The 12,991-nt window shown below is 42.5% G+C and overlaps 1 protein-coding gene across 6 annotated transcripts in view; it reads right to left on the reverse strand.

Moving 5' to 3' along the window:
• PITPNB (phosphatidylinositol transfer protein beta) overlaps nt 1-11,989 on the reverse strand; it is a 65,278-nt gene extending 53,289 nt beyond the window's left edge. For 3 of the 6 annotated variants that reach the window (XM_049619795.1, XM_049619796.1, XM_049619794.1), the window contains exon 1: nt 3,991-7,149. In XM_049619795.1, coding sequence (XP_049475752.1) covers nt 3,991-4,229 — 239 coding nt within the window. In that variant the 5' untranslated portion in view covers nt 4,230-7,149. The other 3 variants (XM_049619798.1, XM_049619799.1, XM_049619797.1) reach the window with 2 other exon arrangements.
• Between the last annotated feature and the right edge of the window lie 1,002 nt (nt 11,990-12,991).

Below are 12,991 nucleotides of genomic sequence, written 5' to 3' on the forward strand. Positions count from 1 at the left end.
CACGATCTCGCGGTCCGTGAGTTCGAGCCCCGCGTCAGGCTCTGGGCCGATGGCTCGGAGCCTGGAGCCTGTTTCCGATTCTGTGTCTCCCTCTCTCTCTGCCCCTCCCCCGTTCATGCTCTGTCTCTCTCTGTCCCAAAAATAAATAAAAAACGTTGGAAAAAAAAATTAAAAAAAAAAAAAAAGAATACAGTAAGTAAGAAGATCTAGTAAGAATACTAGATCTTCTGCTTACAATTACCATGGGCAACTATTTACTGTAAGTTATCAAAGGACATGGAAAAGGATGTCAAAGGATATCTCATTATCCTGTAAAAAGATTATTATTTGAGATTCAAGGAAAGAAAAGTCCCCTGCAGTGGTCACTAAATTATGGGTTTTTTAATACCTTGCCAAGACTGTTTCTCAACACATGATGAGTTGTATAAGATGAAGTGTACATATCTTACCAAGAAGTGTCTTGCTGAAATGGGAAAGCATACTGGCCAGGGAATCCAGAGACGATGATTCCACTGGGTAAAGCAAACCTCAAATTTCAAGTATCTCAAACGTAAAATAAGGTGTTGGCGGCCCTGGGCAACAAATTTCACCAGCCAGGTTTGCAATTCTAGCGATGCTATAAAGTGAGAGTGCACACAGCACTAGAGATTACCCAATGGAGCAAATGCCTAAAAGGGGAACAGGGATTACTGGACACAACTTCCTCAGGGAAGGAACCCTAAAACTCTCTAGGAACTGTGGGTAGGTCTTCAGCATGTTAAACCTGCAGGATGCCCGCACAGGATACACAAGTCTGACAGGCTATGCTGCCAGCCCTGTGTCGTGACTGCCTTCTTTCTTATGGCCCAGCGAAGCCCCAGCACTTACTGCTAAATGATTCTTTGCCCTTCCATAAAATAATTATCCTGTGGCTACTGTGCCATCGGCATGACACTGATGACTCTGAGTGTGGACATCTGACTGCCTCGCCCTGGACCATTCTCTCCCCTGGACTACAGCAGAATCGGTTCTGGTTTTGTCTTTATTCCCAGACAGGTTTTCAGTGGTTCTTCACCACTGCCAGAGAGGCTATTACCTGCCACGCTGACCGAGACCCATTAGTGCCACCCTCTTTCCTTTTCCTTTCCTGTTTCAGGCCTCTCCATGCTGCTGTCCACAGCTGCTATGTTTGTGTGACAAAACCAGCCTTCTATGGGCATCAGATAGCCCTTACCATCCAATCAGACCCCCTTCCTCCCTTCTCACAGGACACCTGTGCTCTTGAGGTCCTGAGCGTTTGTTGTCCAGGACTTGGGACTGCCTACTTGTGACCAAAAGACCATGGGATCAGAATCTAGAAAATCCAGGTCTCAGTCACCATTCTGCCATCTACTAGCTGTGTGACTTTGGGTAAACACGCACTTCAGTGTCCTCTGATGTACAACATGTATATTGCTTATTTTTCAGGACTGCCGTGAGAAGTAAATGAATACGTGACAGGGTAAAACCAAAGGGCACTGTGGAATGATATTAGCTCTTTTTAGGAATGAAGAAGCCATAAGTTCACTGGGAGGCTGGCCTCCGGAGAGCCGGTTTTCCTTTATTTAATCTATTAAAAGCCTGAGAGAAATAGTCACCCCCAAATAAGCTCTTCAGAATATTAACAACTCTTGCACTACCCGTATTTATATGGCCCTCTTCAACTCAAAAGATTTCCTATTTATGGCTGGAATGTCATCTGAATCAGATGTTTCAAAACAGTTATTTTTTTCCCTAATTAAACAATACAGAAGAGCAAAACAAATTTTTTTTAAATCACCCATAATCCCACCACCAAGAGAAAAACATTCTTAACATTTTAATGAATCTCTTTATAGACTGCTTTCTGATTAGTTTTTTAAAAATATATGCACTGCATATTTATATTTACATACATATCTAGCAACTAATCTTTTCCATGTAATGATATATCAGACATTTCCCCAATTGCCCACTCTGTTTTCAAATGAAGGGTATTTTGAATCTGTTTCAAGACTATTCACATATGGATATCATACAGCAACAGAAAGTTTTATGTATCAAACATTCCGGTTAATTTTAGAATCCCCAGAGAGTTAAATGTTTACAATAAAAAAAAGTTTTACGTGTTGCTAAAATTCAATTAATGAGGAAGCGTACAATACTCTAAAAATAGGACTGTACACAAGCAAATTCAATATTACAAATGTTATGTAGATCATAACATCTAGAATGCCACATTTTTCTCTCAACTGACATATTTTTTTAGGTATACTTAGGGCACTAACAAATTAACAGGAACCATGAATAAGGCAGTCTCTATGGACAACTGATTGATCAGAATTATTGCCATTGTTCAAACCTGCATCAGAAACAAAGAAATGTTGTGTTCTAGGAGAAAATAAATAAATAAATAAATAAAATTTAAGATTCGATAAAGTCATAACCTTTTTTATATTCACGTGTCAGTATAAATCAAGCAGTGGTCTTAAACTGAAACAACAGGAAAAATACTGATCATCATAGCTCATCTACAACTTTGAGGAGCTCTACAAAAAACATGGGTGTTATTCATTCCAGTATGAAAAGAATAAAGGCAAGAAAAGATCAAAGATCTCTCCTACCTTTAATAAATTAGGGGGGAACTACTGAAAAAATGGACTCTTAAAAACCATTGATGATCTTTTGCCTTCCTTGGACAAATACTGGTATGCTTTTTCGGTTTTAAAATATTTATGCCAAAGATAGAGATCAGATGGCCAAACTTAGGAGAATGCAGGAAACAACTTCTATCAACCAAACAGATAAAAACAATGAACAAAAAAGATCTGAATAGTCAAGTCACATAAGAAATTCAAATGGTCCACTGATATAAACATTCAACTTCGCTAATAAATGCAAATTGAAACAAGAAACAATTTTTGTACATCTAACTGGCAAAAAACTAAACAGAGAAAATTATGGAAAATGAACACTATCAAATTCTTTGGGGGCAATCTGGCAGTAATATCAAAATTTTAAATGAACATGTCCTTGCAGCAATCCCACTTTTATACATTTCTCCTAGAGAAACAGTTACCGAAGGCATGAAGGCATGTACAACCACCTTTCCCAGAAATCTTGTATGTAACACACAGAAAGGAAAATACCTAAAGCACCTATGTTGACTCATCATTTACAGAATGGGTAAGTCAACTATGCTTTGTTCACCCTAGGAAATCTCACTCAGCCTTAAAAAAAATGCCACAGACATTAAGGACGTTCACGATGTGTCACCGCACAAAAGATAAAGGCAACTGCAGAAGTGTACGTATAGTATGATCCCATTTGTCGTAGAAAACAAGAACACAAGTAACAGAGCTCTCAGTATATTTGTTTTTAAAGGCTTATTTGCATATGTATAGAAAATGATTGGGAAGGAGAAACTGCTTCTAGTGTTTCTCCCTGGGGTTACGGATATGTGATGGCAAGAGGTGGGGACTAAGTTTTTATTTTATAACCTTCTCCGTTGTCTGAATTTTTTAATAAGCAGTCATTACTTTTATAATTTAAAAATAACCAGGGGCGTCTGGGTGGCTCAGTCGGTTGAGCATCCGACTTTGGCTCAGGTCACAATCTCGCAGTCCGTGAGTTTGAGCCCCGCGTCGGGCTCTGGGCTGACGGCTCAGAGCCTGGAGCCTGCTTCTGATTCTGTGTCTCCCTCTCTCTCTGCCCCTCCCCCGTTCATGCTCTGTCTCTCTCTGTCTCAAAAGTAAATAAAAGCGTTAAAAGAAAAAAAAATTTAAAAAAAAAAATAAAAATAAAAATAACCAATAAAATGGGGAGGTTCTCTCAAAAAATTAAAATGCAACGCATTGTCGGAGTGAAATTTTAAGAAATACCTCAGCACACCTGCCAGGAAGTTAAGGGGTTACATGATCAACAATAAACTGGATAGTTAAGGCATCATTTTCAATAGAATGAGTAAGCATCAAATGTGAACAATCAGCTTACCTTTTTAGGTGATAGATTTTGTGTGTATACTGTCCCTTTTCTCCATCTTTCTCGTAAGGTTCATTTTTTAAGACTTCGATTCCTTCTCCACCGCCAGTTTCATTCTTACTAGCTTCGGCAACAGAGTAAAGCTGTCCAACCTGATACTGGAATTTCAGAGCACAGAATTTCAGTAAGCTAGAAGTAACTGTGGGAACTTCCTGTGCTAAAATAGTACCATATATGATACTGAAAAGCATATCCAAAGCACTCAGCGCATTTGTTCCATGTGACAACAGGACTCAAATTAGAAATCAGTATGTTGAGGAAGACAAACACTGGATGATCATACAGCTTTAAGAAACTCTGTAATATTTTACAGGATTTCCATTATTCGAGAAAACTGCTAGTTACAAACACTCTGGGGCGCTTTAAAATGTACCGTTCACTTATCAAAAAAAACACCTTGATGCTTGGCCCAACTTTTTGTATGATATACATTTGTGTTTTCCAAAGCACTTTCACATCCATTTTATCTCATTTAATTTCACAAAATTCTGAAAATGACAGGAATATAATTGTTACTCTGCCAATTAAGAAAGCTGAGCAACCAAAATACTATTCTTAATGATAAAGAGGAGATGCACGAAGTATAAAAATAAACCCTGAAAACGCAGAGAACCATTACAGCCCAAATTCTGGTAGACCTCTGGGGTGTTTTTTTCCCATACCTTCTGCCTGACATGCCCAATTTGGCCCTTGTCCACCAAAACAGAGGCGATGGTGGGTACTCAGGATCAAAACTGCTTATTGTAAAGTTCTCCAGTAAACAGAAATACTTTTTAAGGATTACACATATACAAGAATTACTATAAAAGGCAAGGAACTGCTGACAGTAGTTTCTATTTCATTACAAAAAATTTTAATGTTTATTTATTTTTGAGAGAAAGAGAAACAGAGTGAGAGCAGGGGAAGAACAGAGAGAGAGAGGGAGACACAGAATCCGAAGCAGCTCCAGGCTCTGAGCTATTAGCACAGAGCCCAACGCAGGTCTCGACCTCATGAGCTGTGAGATCATGACCCGAGCCGAAGTCAGACCCTTAACCAACTGAGCCACCCAGGCGCCCCTACTGCATTTTAAAGTGAACCAGAATTCTCAATGGCCTGAACCAATACCTGTGAGTGGGGAGTATTGTTCTGTGTCAATTTGGAGCTGCTAACAGTTCCAACAAATAATAAAAAACAAAGTTCTCATGTTCTAATTTGTTCTAGTGACTAGACCATGGCGCTATCTCCAATCTCTTCAAATTTGGCTAAATTTCTTCCTCCTGGTGAGGAAGGCCTAAAGAAACGTTTTTCTTTTCTTTTTAGGCATGTTTTCAAAGCAAAGCTATCTCTAAAAATGAAATCATTCAAACTGAACATTTTATTTGAGACAAAAATAGGGGTAGTGGTAAGCTCAGTAAACACTCATTATCTAAAAAGCCCATGGGAGTTATGATACTGTCTTAAAGGTTAATTTAAATATACACTAACTCAATCACTCAATTTGGGTTTAGGAAGCTAGAACCAAACACGTTTCTTAAGAGCAACAAAAATAATTTCTGTAGGGGTTTTAGACTGCAGGAGGAGATGTTTCTTCTCTGGTTTTTGTAATAACACCACCAGGGTTGGTCCAGTAAGCTACAATCCTTAATTAAGTCCTTCAAAACGTACTTTTCAACACTGTCATATTTTTAAAGAAGGATTAAAATGTCTCCAAATCAGAAGATAAATTTAATCTCAGGCAGGAACAGAGTAACAAAACTTCACACGGAAACAACTAAACAGTATCCAAAAAAATATATATTAATGAACTGATATTCTGTGGCATGCTACTAGGCTTTCATTCTCATTTTTAAGAGTAACTTAAAGACAGACAAGAGAGGTGTTTAGTAAATCTGAATAGAGGAAAAAGCCAGGATTATTTTGGATGACAACATCAAGACTCAAAAAGATTTCAACAAATTGATCTGACCAACTGAAACCAAAAGAAAAAATTTAACCAAAACAAACGTCAATTTCCACATTCGAGTTCAAACAATCAATTGCACAAGGAAAGCACAGGGGTGTCTGGCTTGAGTCTTTTTATACAGGGAAACCTGAGGCACTACTGAGATGTATACAGCTGTGTTCAAGACTGCTCTCAACTATGCCAGCAGCTACTCATTTTTTGTTTCTGCGCTTTTTTTTCCTTTCTGTCTTCTGTCAGCTGTCACTTCTTAGGTTATCAGTTTGTTTTGTCCCACTTCCAATTCACTGCTTCTAATCTACTGTCAGCTCTAGGAAAACAAGAAAACTGAGCCAGTGCAAACTGTATGCGAGTTCTAGAAGGACCCAGCGGGCTTTGTGGGGTTTGCTACACAGATGTCTCTCTGCTTTTATCCTCATTCCCGGCTATGCCACAGACGGCTACCACCGAAGGATGTACGAGTTCTGGATTGGATGTGTACTTCCGTACCATGTGCAGATCAAGGGAGACGATAAGCTCTCACAGTTACGTGCCGGTCAGGCTGTGTTTGGAATAGTGGTTTCAGCGGAGCACCAACTACGACGCATGTAGTGAGAGCAGCTGGTGAGGAAGTCTAGAGGTCATGTTAGACCAGGCCAAATGAACGCACTGGGAATGGTTAACCCTGTGACCTCGTGTGGAGGAGAAGGAACAAAAGAACTCAAGGGGAGGAGCCAGAATGGCCAAAAGAAAACCTAAAGGGCTACCATATGCCAGTCAGAACAGGCTTATTTCCCATTGCACGAGTGGAAGGGACTGGAGACAACAAGCCTTACAGGAAAGCAGATTTGGGCATAAAGTCAAAGGCTTGAAATATCCGACAGTAAAACAGACTGTTTCTCTAAGTAGCAAGTTTATTAGCCTTACAGTGCTCACACTGAGGTCGGAACCTCCTTTCTCTGGGATATACTGTAGCCAGAATTCCTGAACTGGGCAGGAGATTAAACTTACATTCTTTAAGAGCCTTCTGAAACAAGGCACTGTAACAGAATTCATTTATAATTAAGCATCTGTGATACACCATAATTCACTTGTACGAATGTAAAGGTAAGCGAACACAACAAAAATATGATTTGAGATTAATGTACCAAAACACAATGTATCAACAAAACAAACAGAAAACAAGCGAGACTTACCTCCTGAACAGAACATGGCAAAACCACACGGCTAAAACGACAAAAGAAAAAAATATATATATTTATCATGTATGAGAACACAGGTCTCTAGGTTTACAATAACTTTTACTTGAATCCAATGATAGCAGATCATCCAATACAAGAACGTCATTTACAGAAGAGGGTCTTCACGATGTTCACAGCTCTAAATAAGAATTTTTAAACCGGTGGGGCACCTGGGTGGCTCAGTCGGTTGAGCGCCCGACTTCAGCTCAGGTCATGATCTGACAGTTCATGGTTCGAGCCCCAAGTCAGGCTCTGTGCTGACAGCTCAGAACCTGGAGCCTGCTTCCGATTCTGTGTCTCCCTCTCTGGCCCTCCCGGGCTCGCGCTCTGTCTCACTGTCTCTCTCAAAAATAAATAAACATTAAAAAAAAATATTATTTTTTAAATAAGAATTTTTAAACTGGGGAAATAAGATTACTGTTTCTGGGTCTCGATGATGATTCCCATTTAGTGTCCTCATTGTACCAGGACCCCAAATGCAGTTGCAGAGATTCTGGTGAGGAGAAAAGGAACAAGTGAAAACTCATCACTGAAAATTGCAGGGTGCCGAATATATTATCTTTGGACTGTGTGGTCAGGTTGCCCTCAGGAAATTTTTGGTATGGTTTCATTCTCCATCTGTACACTATGAATTTTGTTTTCATGATATCTCTCATTGGACATAGGTCTTGAACCACTTGAACGAACACTTCCAAAAAATCGTTCCCCAACTATTCCTCAGTTTTGCTAAGAGAAAAACAAGTAAAAAGGTCCTTTAGACTTAACAAGAATAAACTTTACCAAGGAAAACACTTTAAACTTTATAAATAAAACCTTTCCAGGGTAGATTCAGTTTAAGGTTGACAGATGTTTGATCCTGTCCAAGAGTTTGTTACTGGACATACAAAAGGACCTAAAAGGAGGCTAATGCTCCTGAAAATATATTCCAAAAAAGAATACCGGGGTGAATTATTTTATGTCAGAATACTGCATTTTATCACCAGATTTTTATATGGAAGTATCTTCACTTATTTCCAGCATAAACTCTGAAAATCCCTGAGTATCAACTGTCTCATGAGAATAGCTGGTGTCCAAGATAGCAACTTTTTTTTTTTTTTTGGCCTGATCCTTTTCAGACTTTTCCCTACTAATCGTTAAATGACACAGCAACGTCATTTAAAATTTTGTTTTAACTCTATTAAAAGGAGAGAAAAATCTCACAGCGGTCACCTCGATTTTCATTTTATAGAAAATTCACAACTTCTTCCTCATTCCAACTTCTCTTTGGCTGCACTGCCCACCCACCCCTCTCCCTATCCTCCTCAAACAGCTATGCTGGAGTGCTCAAATCACCTTGATTTCCAACAGCATAAAACATGCCTCCTGTTATTCTCCCCTCCTTCACTAGGGGATCACTCAGCATTCTTTGTCTTTCTGAGAATGGTCACCTAAAGACAAGTCACCAGGACTACTAATTCCGATTCTCATCAAGGATAAACTTGTTATACAAAAACTCCTTCCATACCTAATCCTTTCAACTGTCTCCTCGGAGTACACACTAACTTGCTATCTCAGTCACGCAAAATAAACTAGGGCCAAGCGGGTGCAGTGGTCAGAGGGGAAATAAGATACAGATGGAGAGTATATTTCGAAAGATAGAGAAAAATACAAAGATACAGGTTGGGAGCATATTTTCAGAACCTGGAATACAATGGTAAGAAATCTATTACGTTTATTAGGCAACAAGGAATCCAGGAAGGTTGCTCCAAAAGAGAAGTGACATGACTACAGTTAATCTGAAGAAGCCATCTGTAGGTAATTAAAAACCATTAAGAAGCAGGATGTGGGGGAAAAGCCATCTTTGGGAAAGCTGGGCAAGGGTGTACAAAGGCCTGAACCAAGAAGATGGGCTGCAGAGGAAATGAAAGGAATAGAGAGGAAAGAGTTAAAGACTTCCCTGAACTTCCACAAAACCAAAAATCACTGCTGAGTAATTTTAACAACTACTCACTGGTAGGAAGATCCCTATTTTCATACAACAGCACTTTCAGGGACTTATTTCACAAAATCTAAGTTGACTGATCGAGACATTCTGGATGAATGATGAGTCAAATAAATTCTTCAACATTTGCTTAATGAAAAGTGAAAGGAATAGATAGGCTCTGATTTTCTCTTCTTCTCAAAGTAGTATTCAACTTAGAGTGATTTGAAAATTTCCAAATTCTCTGAAAATCATCAGGAAAATAATACTCCAAATAAAACTAACAACTAGTTCTTTAAAATCAGGCCTTTCTGCGAACGGCAACTTCATCCGTTGCTCAAGTAACAACTTGAAGGGAACTCCCCACCCTGAGAAGTCATTTTTAAACTTTTAATCCATGTCAAAAATAGATGACATTTTTTTTAAGAAAACAAACATTCGCCAAAGTATTTTACGGTTTACCAACATCTTCACATAGGAATGACCTATTCATTGCTCCTGACCAAAAACAATTTTAGAAAGTTGACTTGCAAGCAGGAAGAATCATTTTCTCTTCGTCTAACAGCACTGAGCACTTACAGTATGCTAGCCTAGATGCTATGCTGGATACCAGGAATACTTAGAACAGTCTCTGCTCTCAAAAAGTTTAAGAGGAAAAAAAGTCTAGGGAGACACACATGAAGAGTGAACACCAAATGTAATTTATAACTCCGCAGGAAAAAAATTACACTTGGGCACATTACAGCATTCATTACCTCGGTGCATTTAAACTTTTATAATGAAAGTAATGGTTCACAAAAAGCGTATTGTGCAGATTCCCAGTGGGAACTGCTTTCCATGAGTTAGGTGGATACTCCTCACATAACTGTCAAAGGGATCTACTGAACACTTAATTCATATTTTAGGAAAGAGGAAATAACTCTAATAAAAATGACGAGATCGGTGATCTAAGATCAGTTCGGCAACCCACTTGCTATGTGACTTGGGCCAAGTCAAATTTCCTTCTGTCTTGTTCCCTCCATTTGTCTTAATTTCTGCCACCTACCTACACTGCAAAGATGTCAGAGTAATAAATAAAACTTTCATGATACAGTGTATAAATGACTTGGAAGAAAAGGTTTATATAAATCCAAAATTCAATACTATGAACTTTAAGTGAAAATGTGTCTTTTCTCAGGACCCCGTCACTGATTAAAGTTGTAATTTTTCATTAATTTAACAAGTGCTATTGAGCCCTTACTATGTTCCAAGGACTATTCTAAGAGCTGGGGATGTGGAAGTGAGCAAAAAGGAAAAATTCATGGAGCTTACATATGGTAAAAGAACACGTGTAGTAAAATAGATTTTAGAAAAGTATGTTGCACGTTAGACAGTGAGAATTGCTACTGACAACAATTACACAGGAAAGGCAAATACCAAATGGTGGGGACTGCAATTAGGTTCTCAGAGAGGGACTCCCTAAGAAGGTGATACTTAAGCAAAGACCTGAAGGAGGCAAGTTAGTTAATGAGATGAGGGAAGAGCACTTCAGGCAGGGAGAACAGCAAGCAGAAAGGCCCTGAGCCAAGCGTTTTCCCTGAACTAATGAAAATGATAAGGAAGCTTGCGAGCTTGGAATGGGCACGGGAAGGGTAGTAAATGTGATCAGAGCAGAAAAGAAAATAGCGGAAGACTTCTGTGGGCTATTGTCAGCGCTTTTTTATACACCGTGAAATAAGGGGGGGGTGGTGGAAGGCAAGTAGAGAAATGACAGGAGTGACTTTTAAAAGAAGTTTGAGAACATTAAAAATAAAGTGTCTTGAGATGGCTAAATTAAGCTGAAATTTGTTTAAGAATTTATAAAGAGAAGAGCAACTGAAAAGCCAAGGAACGGGCCACACTCGAAATCCCTAGTTGCCCACAGGATGCTGACGATACGAACCAGCTGTGACAGCTCAACAATCATGCCTAACCAGATTTCCTGTGATAGTCACAGCCCTTGCCGGTGGGAAATGCTGTAACTTTTCAGCAAAATTACTTTGCCCGTCCTGATGCACCTGAAAATCATTCCATTTGACAGACCACGTGTTAACTCTTCGTCTAAACCCCGTGAAGTAGGTGGAACCCAGAGTATCACCCCATCTTAAAGATGTGAAAACTGAGACTCAGCAGAGAGATGGCTCTCCTGGTAAGTCAACACAGCTGCCCTGGGAGCGCACTTTTGCCAACTCCCAGCTCCTGCTTGAACTTCAGGGTGCCTACGTCCCACCTCGAGTCGCGGCACCAGGGCTGTCTTCACCTGGCAGACCTGTCTTCCGCGGGTTACAGGTAGGCTCCACCCCAGACGACAAATCACTGTCAGACCCACCGCGACTCCCCATCCTCGGGGTCCGGCTCGATCCCACTGGCGGGCCTGCGGGTGGGCCCAGACTGAGACTGGGGTGGGGGGTGGGAAGAAGGCGGGTCCCAGCGGAAACTCCCGGCCTCGCCTTCCCGAGCCACGCGCTCCGGCCGGGAACCCAGGCGTCTCCGCCCCAGGAGAGAAGGCGGCGGTGTTATCACGGCAACGTCAAGGGAGCGGGTCTGGGGGCGCGCAGTGGAAAGGCCTTCAGTGGGGCCGGGGGCGCGGGCCGGGGGGAGGGAGCGGCCACCTCGAGGTTCGTTCCTTTCTAGGAATATTCCGCTTCCGCCACTCCTCAATGAGTCTCCCACCACCGAGGTCCCGTAGCCCCGCACGCGCCCACCGACCCACTCACAATTCCTTGATCAGCACCATCTTCCCGGAACCCCCTCACAGCTGCCGCCGCTGCCGCCGCTACCGCCGCCGCCACCGCTGCCGCTGCTACCGCTCCTCACGGCGCCTGCGCGGCCCCGCCTCCTTGCCCCCACCCGAACCACTGCCGCGCCTGCGCGTCCACACCCTTCCGCCGCGACTCGTCGCGTCAGCGCGCGCGAGGGGCTAGCTCCGCCCCAGTCCCGAGCCCCACCCTAGGCTCACGGAGCCTCCACTGCGGCTGCGCGGCTAGTAGGAAAGCGTGCGGCTTCTGCGGTTGCGCAAACTGGGCTCGCGCTCGCACGTCCCTTAGGTGCCACTCCTCCCTCCACAGTCTAGTTTCCTCGGGTCGTGTGTGCAGCCTACGGTTTCTGGTGAGTTTTCTAGTCAGTTCCCTGGAAGTCGTGTTCTGGTGACCAGCGCTAAGCTTTCTCTCGCTGCTTTTGAGAAGAGGCCCTGTCCTTGACTGGCCTGTCGTTCCGACGTCTACAGGAAAGTCTTGCTGACGCGGTGGGGAGGCCGACGCCACCGCGTTCTGTTCCCGTCGCGGGCCCCGTCGGATTGCGCGGGACACACGGAGGCTCACCTGGCTCACTGCTCACGTGCATGTACCAGCAGCTTCGTGAGTGCAGCCAGGGCCAGCAGGTGTGGCCACAGAGCTCCCCAACGCCCGAATCCACCCCAGAATCCAGTGACCCGATGGGAGGAGTGCCCCACCACTCGCAGCGAGGGCCCCCGCGGGGAATAGAGGTGCTCGCCCTTAAGACCCAGGAAAGGGACCTGGGCTGGGAGGACAGTCGCGCGGCCATAGGGAACGCCCACGCGACCCCTACCCCCCAGGCGCCCTTCTGCCCGAAAGCCTAGGAGCAGTGGTGGCCCCAGGAGTCATTAACGCCAGGCACTGTTCTAGGCGCTGGGGATATACCTGGAAACAAAATCAGGGGGCACGCCCCCTGACCTCCCTTGGAAACAAATGAGAGAATTTGGCTTCCTATAAATAAGCTAAAATAGGGTAATGGAGGAGGCAGACTCATCAAGGGAAGGACTCTGGGGAGGCTATGGTTGAGCCTAGTGGTATA

The sequence above is a fragment of the Panthera uncia genome (assembly GCF_023721935.1).
Source record: "Panthera uncia isolate 11264 chromosome D3 unlocalized genomic scaffold, Puncia_PCG_1.0 HiC_scaffold_8, whole genome shotgun sequence".
Lineage (NCBI taxonomy): Eukaryota > Metazoa > Chordata > Mammalia > Carnivora > Felidae > Panthera > Panthera uncia.